General features: G+C 47.7%; 2 protein-coding genes across 5 annotated transcripts in view; one reads left to right on the top strand and one right to left on the bottom strand.

Moving 5' to 3' along the window:
* Nucleotides 1-6,052: 6,052 nt before the first annotated feature.
* Nucleotides 6,053-21,182, top strand: part of vps8 (VPS8 subunit of CORVET complex) — a 40,943-nt gene continuing 25,813 nt past the window's right edge. For both annotated transcript variants that reach the window (XM_079730592.1, XM_079730591.1), the window contains exons 1-6: nucleotides 6,053-6,213; nucleotides 6,485-6,553; nucleotides 7,607-7,737; nucleotides 8,312-8,408; nucleotides 8,504-8,536; nucleotides 8,873-8,927. In XM_079730592.1, the coding sequence (XP_079586718.1) occupies nucleotides 6,142-6,213; nucleotides 6,485-6,553; nucleotides 7,607-7,737; nucleotides 8,312-8,408; nucleotides 8,504-8,536; nucleotides 8,873-8,927 (457 nt within the window). In that variant the 5' untranslated portion in view covers nucleotides 6,053-6,141. The remainder of the gene's footprint in view (nucleotides 6,214-6,484; nucleotides 6,554-7,606; nucleotides 7,738-8,311; nucleotides 8,409-8,503; nucleotides 8,537-8,872; nucleotides 8,928-21,182) is intronic.
* On the bottom strand, nucleotides 9,326-17,750 carry LOC307071570 (DELTA-sagatoxin-Srs1a-like). 3 transcript variants are annotated; one of them, XM_079730595.1, is made up of 5 exons: nucleotides 17,584-17,750; nucleotides 14,619-14,699; nucleotides 12,015-13,564; nucleotides 11,061-11,141; nucleotides 9,326-10,027 (listed from the first exon to the last, which is right to left on the bottom strand). In XM_079730595.1, the coding sequence occupies exons 4-5, from the start codon at nucleotides 11,126-11,128 to the stop codon at nucleotides 9,601-9,603; spliced, it is 495 nt and encodes a 164-aa protein (XP_079586721.1). In that variant the 5' UTR covers nucleotides 11,129-11,141; nucleotides 12,015-13,564; nucleotides 14,619-14,699; nucleotides 17,584-17,750; the 3' UTR covers nucleotides 9,326-9,600. The 3 variants fall into 3 exon arrangements, with proteins under 3 accessions (XP_079586721.1, XP_079586722.1, XP_079586720.1); XM_079730596.1 differs by having other exon boundaries at nucleotides 12,039-13,564; XM_079730594.1 differs by lacking the exons at nucleotides 9,326-10,027; nucleotides 11,061-11,141 and having other exon boundaries at nucleotides 12,977-13,564; nucleotides 17,584-17,736.

Genomic DNA, 21,182 nt, shown 5'->3' with positions numbered 1-21,182 from the left:
ATCAATGCTTAACCATCTTTTTTTTTCATATTCAGCCGACCGCTTTTATCTAGCGCGTCTCCCATTAAATTCAGATCCATGTCTTCAGACTATCCTGCAACTTGTGGCCTAAATCAGTACCGAGCTCTGGGGGCACCTACGGATCGTCTCCCCCCCCCCCCCACCCTGCTCCTCACCTATGCAGACCAGGTCCATGAAGCCGTACATGGCGTAGCAGATCTGGAAGAGCAGGTCGCGGCGCTGCCAGCGGGCGTTGGGGCTGAGCGACGACCACACCAGCCAGGAGACGGAGGCCAGCAGGAAGAGGGAGCCCAGCAGGGCCGCCGCCATCTGCACGCGCTCAATCACCGTCAGGGTGATGGAGCGCCACTGGGAAGGGGGGGGGGGAGAGGATGGGAGGGAGGGGAGGGCAGGGGAGAGAGTGGTGAGGGGGGGAGGGCAGGGGGGGAGGAGAGGATGGGAGGGAGGGGAGCAGGGCAGGGGAGAGAGTGGTGAGGGGGGGAGGGGAGAGAGGGGGGGAGGGCAGGGGGGAGGAGAGGATGGGAGGGAGGGGAGGAGGGCAGGGGAGAGAGTGGTGGGGGGGGAGGGGAGAGAGGGGGGGGAGGGCAGGGGGGAGGAGAGGATGGGAGGGAGGGGAGGAGGGCAGGGGAGGATGGGAGGGAGGGGAAGAGTAAATGAAGGTGGGAGGTAGGATGTGAACGAGGGGGAAAAAGGGAAACAAAGTAAGGGAGGATAGAGGGGGAGGAATAGGGAAGGCGACAGTGAAGGAGGGAGGGAAAGAGAGTTATTTCAGGTCTTTTCATAATAGATCAGAGGCTTCACTGTCTTGGTCCTGTGAGGCTGAATACCTAAGCTTCGGGAATAGGGTTTTCCGGATGTATCTTCGGGGTGAATTCTGTGGTTGGTTTTAATTTGCTTCACGCCACAAATACAAACGACTGCTTGGGCTCCCTGGTGTGGGGATTTAATTGGCTGTTAAAAACGGATTGTTATTTTTAACTACAAGTAGCAAAGGAAATCAATCAAGACTTCAGGGCTGAATCAGAAGCAGACGCATAGAACAGGTCTGGGCTGAATCAGAACCGAAGTATAGAACCGTTCAGGGCTGAATCAGAACCAGACGTATAGAACCGGTCTGGGCTGAATCAGAACCAGACGTATAGAACCGGTCTGGGCTGAATCAGACCCAGACGTATAGAACCGTTCTGGGCTGAATCAGAAGCAGACATATAGAACCGTTCTGGGCTGAATCAGAAGCAGACGTATAGAACCGTACAGGGCTGAATCAGAAGCAGACGTATAGAACCGTTCTGGGCTGAATCAGAAGCAGACGTATAGAACCGTTCTGGGCTGAATCAGAAGCAGACGTATAGAACAGGTCTTGTTGTCTCTGGGTTCCTGGTGAACAGAAGCAGTGTTTGAATCCTTGAAGCATGTCCGCAGAGCAGAGCTATAGGATCTGTCTCGCTTCAGAGGGCTGGAGTTCTCTCCGTCGCACGCACGCACGCACGCACGCACGCACACACAGACACACACACATTTACACACTCAAACGCACGCACACTTGGACACGCACACACAGACACACACACACACACACACGCACACACACACACACACACACACACACACACACACACACACACACACACACACACACTGTGGGAGCCTCAATAAGCCGCTGGCTCCAGTGTTCCAGCAGACCTACCGAGCCTCGGGCTCCAGGCCTCGTACCGCTCCGACCGCCCGGTGTTCCTATGCGGTGGGAGGGAAGGTCTGATGTCCAACGGTCGCTGGGTGTCTTGAGTCTGAGTCTATCCATCCGTCTATTTCTCCCCGGGCTCCTATTGGTTCCCGTACAGCCACACGGCAGGCCTATCGGACCACCTTTCAAGCGGTATCCAACAGATGGCTGGCATTGAAGACCTCGACTTTACGTTTTTTGAAGTGGTGGACCGGAGATATCCAGGTGTGCATTGAGGATCAGAAAAGGATGTTGTGTGAACCTCACTACAGTCTGATGGATTGATTTACTACGGTTTCTTCTAGTCTATTCATTCAGCTTTAATGGGCGGGGTCTATTCTCCCTCCTGGCTACCTAGCCAAACGGCTGACCATAGGAGTGCCGTTGTCACACAGAAGGACTGCTGGACCAGAGGTTCTGCTGTCACACAGAAGGACTGCTGGACCAGAGTTTCTGCTGTAACACAGAAGGACTGCTAGACCAGAGGTTGTGCTGTCACACTGTAGGACTGCTGGACCAGAGGTTCTGCTATGATGTAGCAGGCCTGCTGGACCCCCGCAGACCCCCGGTTCCTACCTGCAGGGGGTTCTTGGTGCTGATGCTGACCACGTGGTACTTGTAGTAGCAGATCTCACAGCTCCAGGAGCCCCTCTCGCTGATCCACTTCACCAGGCAGGGCTCGTGACTGCAGCGCACCGAGCCACTGCAGCGGCACGGGCTCAGCAGCTCCCCCTGCAGGACGGGAGGAGGACATACGCAATGAGATAACACACAGTGAGATAACACACAGTGAGATAACGCACAGTAAATATCACACAGTGAGATAACACACAGTGAGATAACACACACTGAGATAACACACAGTGAGATAGCACACATTGAGATAACACACATTGAGATAACACACAGTGAGATAACACACAGTGAGATAACACACACTGAGATAACACACAGTGAGATAACACACAGTGAGATAACACACACTGAGATAACACACACTGAGATAACACACACTGAGATAACACACACTGAGATAACACACACTGAGATAACACACACTGAGATAACACCAAGGCCGGGGGGGACAGGAAGAGGGCAGCATAGGGAGCAGGAAACGGGGAACACCTGCACTGTTCAATAGTGTGTGTGTGTGTGTGTGTGTGTGTTTGTGCTTGTGTGTGCATGCACCGAAAGTGTATGTAAGTGTGTCTGTGTGTGTGTGCACCTATAGTGTGGGTGCGTGCTGTAGTGTGGCGCCTTCAGTTTTAAACCTTTCAAAGTAAGAGAAAGAGACAGACAGACAGAGAGAGAGACAGGCAACAGACAGAGAGAGAGAGAGAGAGAGAAGGCTAGTTCCCTTACATCCACACAACTCAGGACAGCCCCCTCTACCACCAACACCACAAGACAAACACACACACACACACACACACACACACACACACACACACACACACACACACACACACACACACAGTGTCTCCCACCTGCTCCGGACCCTGGAAGCAGATGCGGCAGAGCGGCGTGCGGGCACCGCTGTCGTTCAGGCTGTTGATGGACATGTCGTCGTGAAACTTCTCTTCCCGGCTCCCCTTCTCCTCTTCCTCCTCCTCCTCCTCCTCCCTCTCCTTCTCATCCACCTCTGGCCCGCAAGGGGCTTGGGGGCGGGGGGCTTGGGTCACTCGGGCTTTGGGTGGAGGTGAAGACGGTTCGGCTGTGAGCGGGTCTCTTGTACAGGTGATGACACTGCTAAGCGCATCGCGGTATGGCGGCGGTGGCAGCTCGCTCATGCGGCTGCTGCTCGTACGCCGCGCCTCCGATTTGAACGGCGGATGAACCTTCAGATCGCTGCGGGACGCGGCGACGGAGAAGCGATAAGTGAAGCGGCAGCAGCAGCGTCCTGTAGCGTCCCCCCAGCCGCCTACCTGCATCGGCGGACGGGCCAGGTGAATTCCCATAAGGAGGTAAACTGGGTGAGCTGCAAACGAACTGCCCCTCTTGGGATCAATAAAGTTGTCTGTATCAGAATAAAGACAGCCGAGCTGTCCACCCCCGACAATATGTGGAGGGCGGTTGAAAGGTACCGTTAGAAGACGTTAATATCAGAAAAAAGAAAAAGAAAAAATCAGGTCTTACTCTTATTTTGGCAGCGGAGATCCTCTTCCGTTGACCAGCCGGTGTACTCCCAAGTCGCATTCTTTTGTTTATTTTTGTCCAAATCCTGCGACCACCACGTTCTAAGGTAGCCTCGCGAGACCGTCCCGATCTCGCGAGTTCACCTCATGTTTCCCGCGGCCTTGAGCCCGTTTAAAACCGCCTTCCAGAACTTGATAAGTGGACCGACCAATCAGCGCTCGGGCCAGGGAGGGAAGTTCGGTTTCTGAGCGACAAGGAAATCTGCCGGGTTCCAAAAAACAATGGCGGCGTAGTTATAAATAGTGAACAATCAAAACTGTTTTTAATCCGAAATAGACTGTATAACGAGGTAAAAAAATTCGACGTAATCAGCGTTTTTTTGCCAAATTAGAATATGTTTTAACCGTTATTTCTAACCGGATTCGCCCTGAGTGAAGAGAGCACGAGCGTCCCTCTGATTGGTTGGGTGCTTAAAATTTACGCGAACACACTGATATTATTACATATATTATAAATGATATTATATCTGATATTATTACTGATATTATAACGATATTATTACTGATATAATTACTGATATAATAACTGATATTATATCTGATGGTATTCCTGATATTCACCGCGAAACGCAAACGTGAGTCCTCGTACGGTTCTCCCCAGGCTGGTCCTGATGGGTCTCGAACACCAGCCCGCGGGGACAACGAGCCGAAAAACACCCGCCTCGCTGGGCCTTCCCGTCCGGCCGCTCCAGCAAAACACTCCGTGCTCTCGGTGGTCTCTTGGACTCTGCACCCGCCGCCCGGGTCCTGAAGTCAGGCCGTACTCCCGGTCGTTACAGTCCGGTTAAAACACGCGTGGACCGATATCCATCCGTAGGATCCCCAGTCGTTCCGGTACGAGCGGTGTGTGGTCTCAGCCATCCCGCTGTCCGGGGTCCTAGCGTCCGGTCCTCCTCCCAGGGATGAGTCCGAGGGGGTGGGCTACATCCTGGGCGGTTTGGAAGCCCCTGTCCTGCGGCCGCTGGCTGATCTCCCTTCCTCGTAGTCTAAATATATAGCAGTATTATACCATATATAACATCAGTCGAACAAAACACCAGTCGAACCGAACCGTGCGAAAGGGAGTCGAAGAATGTGTTCACAAGCCGAGACCCCGAAGCCCCCATACCTCAAGCCCGGGTCCCGCAGCACCCTGAATCTCCCCTGCACCCACGGGCCTGGTTTAAAACCCCACCAAGGCTCTCCTTGTTCTGGATGAGCCACGGTTCTCGGAAAGAGCAGCTCTGTCTCCGAGCCTGAGGTGTGGGATCGAGTTGGTGAAACGTGGCGGCCGCCAGAGGTGGAGCGGCGGCTCTACATCACTTCCCCCCCCCGGGTTCAGCACCGGTGGCCCGGGGACAGCTCCCAGCCTCGTACTGATCAGCGCCGCGGTTCCTTCCGCCGCGTTCTTTAAACGTTCCGCTACTACTACTATTTATTATGGATCGATTTCTCCCTGTCCGTTTTGTCTTCACACCACCGACATTCCCCCTCAAAGAACCGTCTGTATTCTCTGCGCTGTAATATTAGTGTTTGGTAGGCTGCTCTTTAACGCGTACTTGATGTAGGCCTATTTATATTTTAGTATTTTTAGTACTTTCTGGCATTACTGAAACGTTAAGCCCAAGAAAAAATGGAATTTGCCTTAAAATAACCCAAGAACCATTAAAGGAACACAAACACACACACACACACACACACACACACACACACACACACACACACACACACACACACACACACACACACACACACACACACACACACACACACACACACAGAAATGCATTTTTATCACACTAACCACAATTCCCTGTTATATTTAATAGGACGTCTATTTATAATGCGTATTTAACCATGCATTATAAATAGATTCAAATTTAGATACAATTTGAGAATTTGCATTTTGAGTAAAAAACATTTTTTTATATTTATAAGCAGTTGTATATAGTTTCATAAAATGTAATGGTGGTAATTGTACATAATAATAGTTATCTATGTAGTGAGAATTAATAACTTCATGATTGTCTTAACCCTCATGAACGTAAATTAGCATGTGACCGGTCATGTGACATCCCCGGTCACGTGAGGTCTCCCTTCCGCTGCAAACAAGGAAGTGCACTGCGCAGGACTGGGCTGCGATCCGCTGTGTTCATGTCGTGTTTCTCCTCCAGTTTCAGTCCAGTTTAACGTTTTAACGGAGTGGGTGTTGAAGCTGGAAGCATGTCGGAGTCTCCCGACTGTCGCAGCCTGCTGTCGGCGTCCTCGCAGCTCAACCTCATGGAGATCGACGCAGTGAGTGGACCAGCCTTCCCCCTGTCATCATGTTCAGTGTCTCCTTCTGGGCCATGGCCCTCTCATCACAGCGCTGCTGACGGCACTCTGGACTAAATCTAATAATGCTGTCTCTCTATTTTTGTTTTTACCTATCTGTAATCTCCTGCAGTCCGTCTGTCTGTGTGTCTTTCTGTCTAATCATAGATGTTATGTTGGACTCCTCAGGTCAGAGGAGAGCTGATGGGAAGACAAATGATGTTCTTAATATCTTGTATTCTTCTGTCCTTAGATCGACGATAAGGAGTTTGACATTCCCCAAGTTGACACCCCTCCCACACTGGAGAGCATCCTAAATGAGGTACAGTTCACTGCTTGTGTTTACTGACACTATTGAGACGAGTGACTGCTTGTGTTTACTCTATATTAATGAGGTACAGTCTAATGCATGTGTTTACTTTATGTTAATAAGGTACAGTAAAATGCCTGTTAACTCTATATTAAGTATTAAGTATTACATACAGTATAACTGCTGCTGACTCGATGTTAATGAGGTAGAGTATAATGCATGTGTTTTCTATATTAACGAGGTACAGTATAATGCCTGTTAACTCTATGTTAATGAGGTAGGGTATAATGCAAGTGTTAACTCTAAGTTAATGAGGTACAGTATAATGCCAGTTTACTCAATATCAATGGGGGTACAGTATAATGCATGTGTTTATTCTATATTAATAAGTTATAGTTATGCATGAGTTTTCCTCTTTATTAATGAGGTACTTTCAGGGTCCAAAATGAACTTTCAGACTATTGTTTTTTAACCTGCCAGACTGGAAAGCAAAGTGATCTTTCTAATTTGTGACCCTGCACATTGATTACCTGCCTAATGGTAATATCTACTCTCCATTGGCTGGTGGAAGCGGTTCATTTTTGGACCCCAACTACTTTATATACCTGCTGGTACTCTTATTCTACACCGGTGTATGCTATAGTCTATGTACCTGCTGTACGATAAAACATACACGAATAAGGGACACATATCCTGCTTTCCTGGCAAAGTCTTCTGAATACGCTGCTTCACATACACCCCCTCCATGAACGAGATGCGCCTTGTAACAGGTCCAGGGTTTGAGTGTGGTCAGGTGACTGAGGGGGTGTGGGATGGCATGTGGCTCAGGACGTAGAGCGGGTTTCGTCGAGTGTCGAGGTGTCCCTGAGCGAGGCGCCTCACCCTCATCGCTCCTGACGAGCCGGCTGTCGCCTTGCGTGGTTGACTCTGCCGTCGGTGTGGGAATGTGTATATGAATGGTCGAAAGTTAGGTAACGTTGTAAAGCGCTTAGGTTAGAGAAGCGCTGTATAAACGCGGTCCGTTTATCGTGTGACTGAGCGGCGTGTGCTCTGTGTCCTCTGCAGCCTGAGACAGAGGAGGAGACGTTCCTGTGGGAGGACACCAGCCTCCTGAACACGGACCCCGTGGACAGCCACTCCTGTGAGACGTCCTCCCTGGCCAGCTCCGACAGTGGGGACCCGGCCCACCTCAAACGGTAGCGCAGCGCCACTCAATAGCGTTGGCTACAATAGAAGGGGATGACCCCGGTGTCCGGGCTCTTGTTCCAACATGGCCACCCCATTAGTCATCCTCTGGTGTCTGATTGGATAGTTCTATACCTCCCCTCTCCGCTGTGAGAGCCAGTGATTGGTGGGTGTTCTGGGAAGTGTGATGAGGTGTGATATCACAAGCACGCACGCACGCACGTGCACACACATACATACACTATTTAAAGCACTTTAAGTGCCTTGAAAAGTGCTTATAAACGCAATGTATAACGATATTATAATTATTATATTAATGAAGTGATGGCCCTGAAGTGAATACCTTTATGATCATTATGTCGGCCGATCAGGGATGTAAACTCATCTGACCGTTTTAGTTCCTAAATCAATCAGATGTGTCCACCTCAGAGCCCCATGTATTGTTCTATTAGTCGGGTATTCTGAAGAATGTTAACAATGGAATTGTAATTAATCATCGAATAGTTCTGACTGATGAACCACTTGATGTCAAAATTGTGTCATATTGATGTCCGCGCGCACGTGCGCGTGTGTGTGTGTTTGAAGGCGGAAGAAGACCGTGGAGATGAACGCCGGCGTGCACGGATCTGTTCTCAGACACAGTCTGCTGAAGGGGATCTCTGCCCAGATCGTCTCTGCTGCTGTAAGCCACGCACGCATGCACGTACGCACGCACGCACACACACACACACACACACAGCGTTTGTAACGGTCTCTCCTTGTGTTCCGTCTCTGCAGGATAAAGTGGATGCAGGACTCCCCACAGCCATAGTAAGTACTCTGGTACTAAAGAGGCTCTCTGTCTTTTTGATTGTCTTTTCTTAGTTATTTGTATTATTCTTCATTACTTTCATTGCATTATTCAGTTCTTGCCCATTGCTGTTTTACAAGCTGCTGCAAGACCCAACCTGACAATAACATGTAACTTTATCTTAACAAAACCAATTCAAACAGTATGGGAGTTGCTCAGTGTCCACCTGTCTGTCCCTCCCTCCATCCACTGCTCTCTCTGAAGCTGTATTCATGCAGAAGTCCAGGCCCTGCTCAGGCCGGAGCCTATCAAGTATGGTTCCTGTGTTTCATTGGTCTGTTTCGTCCTCCTTGTAGACGGTGTCTGGAGTCATCGCGGTAGGGACCTCCCATGGGCTGGCCCTGGTGTTTGGTGAGTTGAAGAATAGTATTGATAACAGTGTTGTAGGTTCTCTAAGTACCGCCGTTATCGCAGGTCCAATCCTGAGAGATTACTAAACGTACGGCTGGTGCCTCCCTGGCCGTAGTATTCGTAGTACCGGGGCGTGTTACCACAGGAGCCAGACTGCTTATCTCTGACTGGACGGGAGATTAACACAATCTGGGGCTCCCTGGGTCTCAGCGTGGTATTGGCTGTCTGAGTCATGAGGACGACTGGGATGTTGGGCGTGGCGGGCCGGTGGAGTGGTCTGAGTGGCTGTCTGATTTCAATCGGTCGTCCGTACCTCCTTCAACGATTACCAAAGCGTTTTTAGTGAAACACATACTAAGATACAAGAGGTGAGGTAAAATAACGGGGAGTCAAAAATGTAAAATTATAATTTCTTTAATTCAAATGATAAATGACTTCCTAGCAATAAAGAGTGACGCCAACCGCTGTTGAATGTCGTTAGTGGGCTTTGATAAACCGAAAGAGATAACGATTACCTTTATCATTATTACCTTTATTATCAATATACGATATGATTGAAACCACGGGAGGGTCCACACACACAGAACCACCCTTCCTCCACCTCCCCTGTCCTAGTCTAGCCACGCTCCTCTCCCTCCTCCACCTCCTCCACCTCCTCCCCCACCTCCCGGCCCTAGTACATGCCCAGGTCGTTGATGTCCACCCTCACCACGGCCTCCCCTGAGTCAGACATGGAGGCGCCGACCACCACGTAGTCGCCCTCGTAGGACACGCCCCCGCCGTCGGCCTTGGCGCGGGCGAAGCGGTCCTCTGAGCCATTGTACATGGCGTCGTACAGGCTGTAGTCGCACTCGGTGCCGCGCTCGAACACGCCCACCGCGCACCAGTTGGAGTAGAGGATGCGGTCGTAGGGCACGGAGTACATGACGGCCAGCACGTGGCTGTAGTCGTTGAGGTCGTAGTTGAACAGGTTGTAGGTGAACACGCCCACCGCGCCCGTGGCCGCGCCCTCCGTCTTGTTGAAGAAGGCGCTGGCCTGGGAGCACGGGCCAACCATGGGGGGCAGGGGCACCTCGCAGCACCCGCTCTCCATGAACACCCTGAGGACGGGGGGGCCAAGGACAGCAGGTTAGCACCCGACAGCACCCAGGGGAGCCCCATGAAGCTAATCTCATGACCCTTATATGATGTTTACATTGAGGGGGTTTAGCAGACGCTTTTATCCAAAGAGACTTGAGATAAGTACATTTGTCAGAAGTTAGAGAAACAATATATCGCTGTCGGTACGGTAAGGATGTTCAAAGAACCAAGTGTCGAGCAGTAACATTCGCTAAGTTACCCATTCCCCGTATACAACAAAGATAGCTAGGATAAGATCCTACACCATGCTAATTTGATCGCATTTGTTGGTTTGACTCAGCATATTTTTATCAGATGGCTTCAGTGAGTCCAGATGGGGAGGACAATGACCCCCCAGACGCCAGACGTACTCAAACCAACAAATACGATCAAATGACTACTGTTGTGTCGTTAGGGACCCACAGTGGATTCAGAAGCAGGTCGGGGTTAAGGCGTCTAGCTCAGGGTGGACTACAACCGGTTAGGGCGGATATCGGGGATCGAACCCGGTACCTTTTAATAGAAATGGGAAGAAACCCAGCCACTCTACTCTACTGTCCCCAAACCTTGGAAGATTATGCTTAATTTACATGATTAGCTATTACAAGCCGTTTTGAAAATCACCTCTTCTGACCTCATAGGTGTGTGTGTCTACCTAGATGTATGACACATAGATGAGCAACGTTTGCTACAGTCCATTGGGTAGGCTGGTAGACTGATCTATCCAGCATACATCTAGGTGGACACGCCCACTTGTGATGTCAGAAGAGGCAGATTTTCAAAATGACTTGTAACGGCTAATCACACTCACACCTGGTGGTGTAATATGGGACCTCTAAGTACATTTGGAGGGGGAGGCTAGGCATAGTCTGGTTGAACTCTGAACAAGTGAGTCTTGAGTCTCCTGCGGAAAGCTTGTGAGCGACTCTGCGTCCCGCCATTGTCAGGGAGCTCGTTCCACCTGCTCGTACTTCCTGAGTGCTTGGCGGTGAATAGAACCAATGGCGGGCCTACCTGGGGTCAGAGAGGCTGTACGACCCAGAGGAGTTGTTGATCTCTACGGTGCAGCTGCGGTGAGGCATGTTCTCTGCTGGGCTGGAGGAGACACAACAGGGGGTCAGGTTAACCGGCTTAGGTGGCTGAAGCTGGTCGTCTTCTAATGGCCTCAGTCAATCGCAGCAGTGGAAATGTGAAGTAGGGGAGACTGTGGTGTGCTTTGAACTCAGAATGGAGATATATATGGACAGCTCGCAAGATGAGGGTGGTTAACTATGACTCCCTCCCTGGTGATTCAGCTCTTAATAATGAAATGTTACCATAAACATTAAGTCATGTTTGAGTGGATGGGCGCCATCCTTTTGTACTAATACTACTACTACTACTTACTACTTACAACTTACTACTTACTACTAACTATTAATATTATGTCCATAGAACTATGCTACTATGACAAAGTTGCTTTATTTTCTCCTAAAAACATCTTAATGGAAACTGTGGAGTTGACAAATGAATATTTGACCATTCCAGTTATATATTGTGGTGGTGGTAGACCCTAAATATGAATTCTAACCAATTGTTACGCAAGAAAAACGACTCTTCTAGAGAACGTCTTTTAACAAGGTGGAGGTCCACCCAGCGATTCAAAATGGACGTACCTGTTCACTTCCGAAACGGACTGTATGTATATGACAAGAGGGTCTGGCAGAGTTTGCAGAAGATGAGCCAGCGACGATGAGGAGGTCTGAGTGTTGGGCTTGAAGAGTGGTGCTCTGAATGGGTACCGGTCACCTTGTGCTGCACCTCTTACCAACCTGAGGTTTTATTGACTCAGGTAATCAAGACCTGGTGGTGCCAGGCGACTCGTACCTTATCTCCCACCAGCACTATCACTGCCTCTCATTGGCTCTGCCTCAGTGTCGCTCCTTCTGATTGGCTCCCCCCCGTCCCTGTTCCCTCCCTGGAACTCACCAGAAGGTTGGACCACACGTGTACCTGAGCAAACAAGTCACACGGCCACGCTCTGAAGGGCTTGTTAATCAGCAGACGGGAACATCACGTTGGGTTCATCCTCCAACACTCCCACTCTTCCTACTCAGTCCTTTAATTGGGTAAGTGTGGTGACCTCTGACGAAACCGGACAGAGCATTCCAGTAAACTCCCACACGTAGTAATTTTCTCCTCCTTTTTGGCACTGCAGTGGTGGAACAAGCTCCCTGTCGATGTCAGGGCCGCAGAGTCGCTCACCAGCTTCCGCAAAAGAATCAAGACTCACTTAGACCCTTAGACTTAGACACATAGACACTGCATAGCCTCCCCCCTTAACCCCCCCCCCCCACACACACACACACATCTCTTACACACTTATTGTATGTTGTACGTCCTGGCAGTTAGAAAAGAATTAGAAAAAATCGGTGCTGTTTTCAGTGATATGCCTCAGAGGGATAAAACATTTAGTTAGCCCCGGTGGTTCACCAGGTAGAGTGTGTACCATTAAGGCCCAGTCATTACCACAGCGCCCGCGGCCCGATTCCTGCCCGTGGTCCTTTGCTACATGTCTCCCCTCTATCCCATATCTTCCTGTCTTACTCTACAGTAAAAAGGATAAAACCTTCAAACAATCAAAAACAATGACACTTACTTACAAACGCTTACTCCCCGAGCAGTTGACCGGCAACGTGGCTATTCAACCGTTTTGTTCAGGATTTACGCCAGCATGGGCAGTTCGGTAAAAGGCCAGGAAGTTTTGCCTTCTTAGATGTGGCATATACTACAGAGCAGCTTCTTTGTGGTGTTTTGAAACATTCAACCCCATTTTACCACTCCTGCGGCTTATAATAAATGCAGCCTTATTTTCGAAAAATGCAGTAATGTGTACAAAAGAAGCAAAGAGGTAAGATAAGCAGAGGTATAAATAATGAATCAAAACCTCATTATCTTAGCTCATTAGGCTTTAATGCGTTTATTAAGAGTGTAACCTACTCAGACAACCATTGTTGTGTATTGATTTAAAAACCTGGTTTCATGACCACCATCTGATTGATGTGGTTGAAACTACAGGGGGTCTTCACACAGAGCCAACCTTCGCCTCTTGGTTGTCACTGACTTCAACCCTCAGCAAGGCCGTGCCGGTGTTGGACATGTCAGCTTGGATCACAACATACTTTCCCTTGTATTGTAGGCTGCAGCCGTCCCCCGTGTCACGGACAAAGCGAGAATCACGTCCGTAGTACATAAGGTGGTAGAGATCGTGGTCGCACTTGGTCGTGCTGTCAAAGAGGCCAATAGAAAACAAGTTCCTATACAAGTTACGGTTAAAGGGCACAGAGAACAGGACGACCAGCCTGAGTTGGTTGTTTTGGCAGCTTTTTTGGTGTTGGCCATTTGACAGGGCGTAGGTGAAGACGACCACCGAGCCGGTAGCCGTGCCACTGGCCTTGACGAATGTGGCAACGCTCTCGGTTCCCGGTTTGATGTTGAGGGCCAGGGGGATACTGCAACGCCCTCTGTCAATGAACACCCTGAGGATGGGAACAATGACGAATGACACTCAGGCTACACCCAAACAACAAATATGACTAAATCCCTCTTTCTCCCATCTTCCCCATATTGAACACCCTGATGGGGTAAGAAAACATGAACTATGATAACATAACTACGGTTTAATAAATTTGCTTTAATCCATATTGACGCTTTATCCAAAAGGACTTGGAATGAGTTTTAGAAACCTGTCATTAAGGCGCAGGTAGGGGTTAGGCGACATCTTGGTTGAGGATGCCAACTGAGGACATGGGGAATTGAACCCAGTACCTTTATGGCTGTACCTTTAACCTGATTTACTTCCTGTGGCGCCTCCACTGTGGGCGAGGAAGTCGGCAATGGTGCATGTCACCGGAGCACACCGTAGCCTCGTAGCTCTTCAAGATGTTCAGAGTTTAGCTCAAAAAATGTGGATCTGCCGACCTCGATCAAATACTCACGGCTGTATGAGTGCTTCAGGACAGGATGACGCGACAAAGACGTACAAAAACACTGCGACTCGCAAAACAAACATGAAAGCACCATTCAATGACGGGCTTACTGTGGGTTAGGGAAGATGATGGAATCACAGGAGTTTTTGAACTCCACATGGCAGCCACATATTATACCACCCTGTGTGTGAGTGTGATTAGCTGTTACAAGCCGTTTTGAAAAACTGCCTCTTCTGACATCACAGAGGGGCGTGTCCACCTAGATGTATGACGGATAGATGAGCCACGTTTGCTACAGTCCACTGGGTAGGCTGGTAGACTGATCTATCCAGCAAACATCTAGGTGGACACACCCACTTCTGATGTCACACGAGGCAGATTTTCAAAACGGCTTATAACGGCTAATCACACTGGTGGTATAATATTGGAGCCTTAAGTAAATTTGGGGGAGGGGGAGGCTATGCATAGTCTAGTTGAACTCTGAACAAGTGAGTCTTGAGTCTCTTGCGGAAGCTGGTGAGCGACATCGGCAGGGAGCTCGTTCCACCAGCTCGTACTTCCTGTTCAAGTGATTGGCGGTTAAAAGAACCAATGGCGGGCCTACCTGGGTTCCGAGAGACTCCACGACCCAGAGGAGTTTGTGATGTTCACTTTGCAGCTGCGGTCAACCATGTTCTCCGCTGGGCTGGAGGAGACACAACGGGGGGTCAGGTTAACTGGCTTAGGCTGCTGAAGCTGCTCTTCTTCTAGTGTCCTCAGTCCATCGCAGCAGTAAAAATGTGAATTAGGGGAGACTGTGGTGTGGTTTCAACTCAGAGTGGCGATATCTATGGACCGCTCGTAAGATGGGTGGGTGGTTATATGACTCCCTCCCTGGTAATTCAGCTCTTAATAATGAAATGATACCATAAACATTAAGTCATGTTTGATTGAATGGGCGTCATCCTTTTGTATTATTGCTACTATTACAACTAACTACTAACTATTAATATTGTAATGTTCCTAGAACTATGCTAGTACCACATAGTTGCTTTATTTTCTCCTAAAAACGTCTTAATGGAAACTGTGGGGGTGTCAAATCAATATTTGACCATTCCAGTTACATATTGTGGTAGTGGTAGACCCTTAATATAAATTCGAACCAATTGTTATGCAAAAGGAAAAGGTATTCTAGCCTGGATGAAACAGAGCAGTTGTTTAGGCTCCATTCTCTTTAAACTTTTAGTAAATATCTTCGTCAAAGGTGATCACTAGAACATCAGCAGAAAAATCTGCTGAAATGAGAGGGTTGTACTTCTTGGGCCCTATTTTAACGGTCTGAAATGCAAGTGAGAAGCACCAAGCGCAAGTAGCTTTGTGGGCGGTTCTATGGTGATGTCACTATTTTACCGGCGCAAAAAATGACTCTTGCGCCCGGCGCAAATCAAAAAGGGTTGGTCTGAAGTAGCCCAAATACCCATTGGTGTGGTTTGGGCGTAGCGTGCAATAAACCAATGAGAGTGCCAGCTCCCATCCCCTTTAAGAGCCATGAGCGCATTTGAATCTGACAAGTTGATATTTTGACAGTGCTTCTGCAGTCTCCGATGAGACAGATGCACATGAATTACAAACTTCAAATGGCTCAGTTTATGGCCAAATAATATGGCCTAATTCACACATGGAATAAGGTTTTCTTCCACAACTTCAGAAATACTGAGTCCTCAAATGAATTTTTGGCAAAGAAAACTTATATGATATTACATATATGCGGTAACTGTGGTTTTATTCAATGATATACGCAATACATTATAAACATCATTTTCTGCATTATCGTTATCGACTTGTGTTCCTAATATGCATGTGTCCTCCCGATAATATACATTGCCATGGACTGTATTATGCGTTACGTGTTTAGTTTGCGCGTGTTTAAACAGATGGACGCACACACGCGCGCCCGCATTCATTAATTCTTTTACACATGCACACACGCGCGTCCGCATTCATTCTTTCTTTTTAACACTCACTCGCGGTAAAACAATGTTTTCTCACGATCAAATACTCATCAATCCTAAAAGTTATGGGCATGTACACGATGTCTGTGTCAAGAAAATATGTGTTTACTGTACGGTGTTTGCAGATGCATTGATTTAAAAGTTATCACCGCTGTATCAGCTGTTCTTTCCCAAATAATTTACCAAGAATGTGTGGCTAGGTAGATGGGAGAAGCAAAGTGTATGCGCGAGGTGCACAAGCAACATTATGCATGCGCCCTTAAAATAGCATCTGAACAACGCCCCACTGACTTTAAACCAGGTATTTCCTGTTTTGTGGCGCAAGTGGTTTCTGAAACTGCAAAATAGCACCAGGGAACGTTTGCGCCAGAACACGCCTCCTCCTTTCTATATATATATATATATATATATATATATATATATATATATATATATATATATATATATATATATATATATATATATATATATATATATATATATATAAAGAGAGATATATCTATCTATCTATCTATAGAGGCTTTATTAAGCTATGGGTTACACCCTACCAAGCTACTAGATTCTACATAATGGAAAAATACCGCGAGTCAGCGAGAGCAGGGGCGGAAGACGACTCACCTGTGACGGACACGGTTACTGATCCTGGAACGAATTTGACTATGAGTAAGGAAAACATGTGTGACGTCATGTCATGTTGGACGCCACTAGTTCAAATTTAACTGAGAAGAAGTTCCAGGTGTGTGTGTGTGGCAGGCAGAAGGTTACTACTCTAAAGGGCCTGAGAATCTATCAAAGGGAAAATGAAGTGCTTGGTAGAGGGAACACAGGGACCCCGCATTGATAGCTGCTTCTTAAGAAGTGCATTGAGTCAGTTGGTTGAAGTCCAGCGACAGGAAGTAACCCACAGGTTACAGGTTTAAAAGGGAAAAAATATATATATTTGGGTCGGTCCTAAATTGACAGGGTCGGTCGGGTTACGGCAAACAGAAATATTTTTAAGGATGGCCTAAAGGCGTGGCTATACCTCATATGTGTGAAAGACATAACATCAGTATGCATTAAGAGTAATACCTGACAACCTTGCATATTAACAGTAACGACAATCTTTAAGGAAAAATAACGTGAATAATTGAAGACGTACTGATGTACCAAACTACAACCGAAAGTATGAGTGTGCAGTTATGTTTGAATCCAAAACTAACGAAGGATACTTTGACAATTAGAATATTTATTTAAAAAAAAAAAAAAACGAATGTGAGGATTTATTTTATAATTAGTCTACATTGAGAGATTAACAGTTAAAAAAATGTTATATCAGTTAATCTTTCAAATTTTATTTGATATTAACCGTAAAACAGTTAACTGTTAACATCCCGAGTGTAAAGTTAAGGAAAACTCAAAAATAAAAAAAAATAATAGGAACCCTTGAACGTCTGGTTAGTAATTTTAAAATTACGTAATTCTTCAAAATAAGTGCGGACTGGTCACGACTAGATCTTGTAACAAAGTTTCTTTGAATTTGGGCTGTAAATATAACTTTTTGCAAATAGTAATCCGAGAGTTTTGCAGAGATCTTACCTTTTTCAGTGTTTAAAAAAGAAAGGAGTAGGCGACGATGAAGAAGGCAGCGAGGTGGGCCTGAAGAGTGGTGCTCTGAATGGGAACCAGTGAACTTGGGCTGGATCACTCACCAACCTGAGGTTTTATTCACTCAGGGAATCAAGACCGGGCCTAGCCTCAGTATCGCTCCTCCTCTGATATTCTCAGCCTGTATAGTCTATGAGCTAGTCATGTGATCGGATTGGCACATAGACTTGCAAACTCAGATCGGTATCGGAACAATCCTACTTAACAGGAAATATAGGCTGCAGAGGTTGGCCCATTTCCTGCATCCCCATGCGTGCAGGGGGATATATAATATGGAAATGTGTACAGGAAGGGGAATTACCTTACAAAAAGTTGAAAACAGCTGAAGAAAAAAAGCTGAAACAGAGCAGTTGATTAGGCTGGTTATACTTCTAGTAAACTTCTTGGTTAAAGGGGATTTGAACAGCATTCTGGAGGGGGATGAGTGGAAAACGGCGTTCAACACCCCTAGAGGCCACTATGAGTACTTGGTTATGCCTTTCGGACTTACTAATGCTCCAGCAATATTCCAAGCCTTAGTGAATGATGTGCTCCGGGATTTTCTCAATGTGTTTGTGTTTGTATATCTTGATGATATCCTAATCTTCTCAAAGTCTGATCAGGAACATGTGCAGTATGTCCGCAATGTTCTCCAGAGACTTCTTGAGAACCAACTGTTTGTGAAGGCGGAGAAGTCTGAGTTCCATGCCACTGAGGTGTCGTTCCTGGGATACATAATTTCAGTCGGACGTATTCACATGGATCCCACCAAAGTTAAAGCAGTGGTGGATTGGCCGGTTCCCACCACTCTGAAGAAGCTTCAACAGTTCCTGGGGTTTGCCAATTTCTATCGTAGGTTTATCCGCAACTATAGTTCTGTGGCAGCTCCCCTGACAGCCCTCACCTCCCAGAAGGTAGCGTTTCAATGGTCCCCTGCTGCAGAAGAAAGGTTCAGTGATCTAGACTGCCAGTTTGTTGTGGAAGTGGATGCATCAGACTCCGGGGTGGGGGCAGTCCTGTCTCAGCGGTCAGCAGAGGACCAAAAGTACCATCCGTGTGCTTTTTTCTCCTGCAAATTGTCCCCAGCAGAAAGAAATTATGACGTCGGAAACTGGGAGTTATTGGCTGTCAAGCTGGCTCTCGAGGAGTGGAGGCACTGGTTGGAGGGGGAAAAACATCCGTTTGTTGTATGGACAGACCACAAAAACCTTGAGTAAATCCGGTCAGCCAAACGGTTGCGCTCCCGTCAGGCCAGATGGGCATTGGTCTTTAATCGCTTTGACTTTACCCTGTCTTATCGCCCAGGTACAAGGATTGTCAAACCAGACTCCCTGTCCCGTCAGTTCCAGTCCGACAACTGTCCCACACAACATGAAAGTATCCTCCCCACTAAGGTGGTCATCGGCGCATTTACCTGGGATATTGTGGACAAGGTAGAACGGTCTCAGGCCGACCAACCGACTCCCAGTGCTTGCCCTGATAATCGTCTGTATGTGCCTGTGAATCTCAGGTCCTCCAGTGGGGACATTCTTCTAGCCTTGCCTGTCACCCGGGGGTTAGATGCACCCTAGCTCTGCTGAAGCAACGTTTCTGGTGGGCTTCCATTGAAGAGGACACCAAGGAGTTTATCGCTGCTTGCCAGATTTGCTCTCAGCACAAGACTGCTTGCCATGCCCCTTCTGGTCTTCTTCAGCCACTGCCTATTCCTCATCACCCATGGTCCCACATCTCACTCGAATTTGTCACCGGACTGCCTCCCTCAGAGGGTAACACCACCATTCTAACCATTGTGGACAGATTTTCTAAATCTGCTCAGTTTGTTCCATTGCCCAAATTACCATCTGCCAAAGAAACCACTGAACTTATGTTGCATCATGTTTTCTGTCTGCAAGGCCTTCCCTGTGACATTGTCTCAGATCGGGGGCCACAGTTCACTTCTCGTTTTTGGACAGACTTTTGCCAACGGTCAGCCTTTCCTCTGGTTTCCATCCTCAATCCAACGGACAGACTGAACGGATGAACCAGGAAATGGAGACTGCCTTGCATTGCATCGCATCCCAGACACCATCCTCCTGGTCCAAACAGCTTTTGTGGGTGGAATATGCTCACAATACGCTTCCAAGCTCAGCAACAGGGCTTTCTCCTTTCCAGTGCTCTCGGGGATATCAACCTCCACTGTTCCCTGAGCAGGAGCGAGAGGCCAGTGTCCCGTCTGTCCAGGCGTTCATCCAGCGCTGTCGGCGCACCTGGGAAGGGGTTTTCAATACCTTGTCGATTGGGAGGGTTATGGCACTGAGGAGCACTCATGGGTTCCGGCTAGTAACATCTTGGACCCTGACCTCATCTCAGCTTTCCATAGGGACCATCCTGACCAGCCTGGTGGGACGTCAGGAGCCATCCCTAGAGGGGAGGGTTCTGTCACAACTTCAGCAAGGCTTTAGTTTTTCATTTGTCTGTTTCCTGTTTTGCCACACTAACTCATGTCATTTCAGACTCTGCCACCCCCTCCTGCCCTGCATTACCTGCTGTTTTCATTCACCTGGCCTGCCCCACCCCCATACTCGCCTGCTCCTCATCAGCTAATCAGCCCCTCAGTATATGTACACGGATTGACTACCTGGTTTGACCTCTGCTTGGAATAAACACTGTTTCTTCACCTGAACTGTTTCTCTTGAAGTGCTATTGGGTTCTCGTCTGCCATTTGGTGAAACCTGACAGGATTGCTCAAACATAATTTCATCAGTAAAACTAGGGGTGTGCATCTCTCCTTTATAGGGCGATCCGATACGTATCATGATACATGTGGTACGATACGATTCAGGGACGATACATTTTAATATGGAACGATGCGATTCGATTCAATGTTCTAATGATCTGGTGTGATTTCATGAGATAAGAATCAATCTGATAGATACAGTTAATAGTTGTTTAACGTTAACACCTTTATTTTCTATTAATTAAAATAAGCCTTCTATAAAAGAGACATTGCCTACTTTCAAATATATATGGTATAGGGACCATGGAATCTTAGGTTTTTATATTTATTTCTTTATGGCATTAGGACAAATGACTGTTGTTCGCGCACTCACAACTCCGGTTGCTCCCGTCTCATGAGACACAGGGGGACGCAAACATAAACAAACACACACGCTGCTCCGCCCGTTTCCTTAAGTTTCATTTTCCAGATCCTTATTGAAACGGAATGAAATGAGTTGATTGTCTTGATATCAGGCTGAAGCTTCACTCAACCGATTCGCAACCTTTAAATCGGTGCATCGACAGATTATTGGTCATTTTAAATCGATTCAGGGGCCCACGTATCGATGTAGTCGCATCTGTGTTAATAGGCCTACACCCGGATACCGATTCGTATCGGTGAATCGTTACCCCTAATTAAGACCTCCTCCAAACAATGATTCTGAAATGTTAAGTGAACAAATGTGGCTAATTCTCTGCAGTGTAATGTGTAAAACATGGGGGGTGGCTTCCCTCCCATGCCCTCTCTCTTGTTCTTTAAGGAGTTGTTCTTCATGCTTTAGAAAGATTGCACA

The sequence above is a fragment of the Pollachius pollachius genome (assembly GCF_949987615.1).
Source record: "Pollachius pollachius genome assembly, chromosome: 2".
Classification (NCBI taxonomy): domain Eukaryota; kingdom Metazoa; phylum Chordata; class Actinopteri; order Gadiformes; family Gadidae; genus Pollachius; species Pollachius pollachius.
Note: the sequence above shows the minus strand (reverse complement) of the source record. Positions and strands in the feature narration are given on the sequence as shown.

Coding starts and splice junctions, on each gene's coding strand:
- LOC307071570 (XM_079730594.1), bottom strand. CDS start 14,686: ATGGTTGACCGCAGCTGCAAAGTGAACATCACAAACTCCTCTGGGTCG. Junction 13,565..14,618: donor TGGAGTCTCTCGGAACCCAG/GTAGGCCCGCCA, acceptor TCCCATCCTCAG/GGTGTTCATTGACAGAGGGC.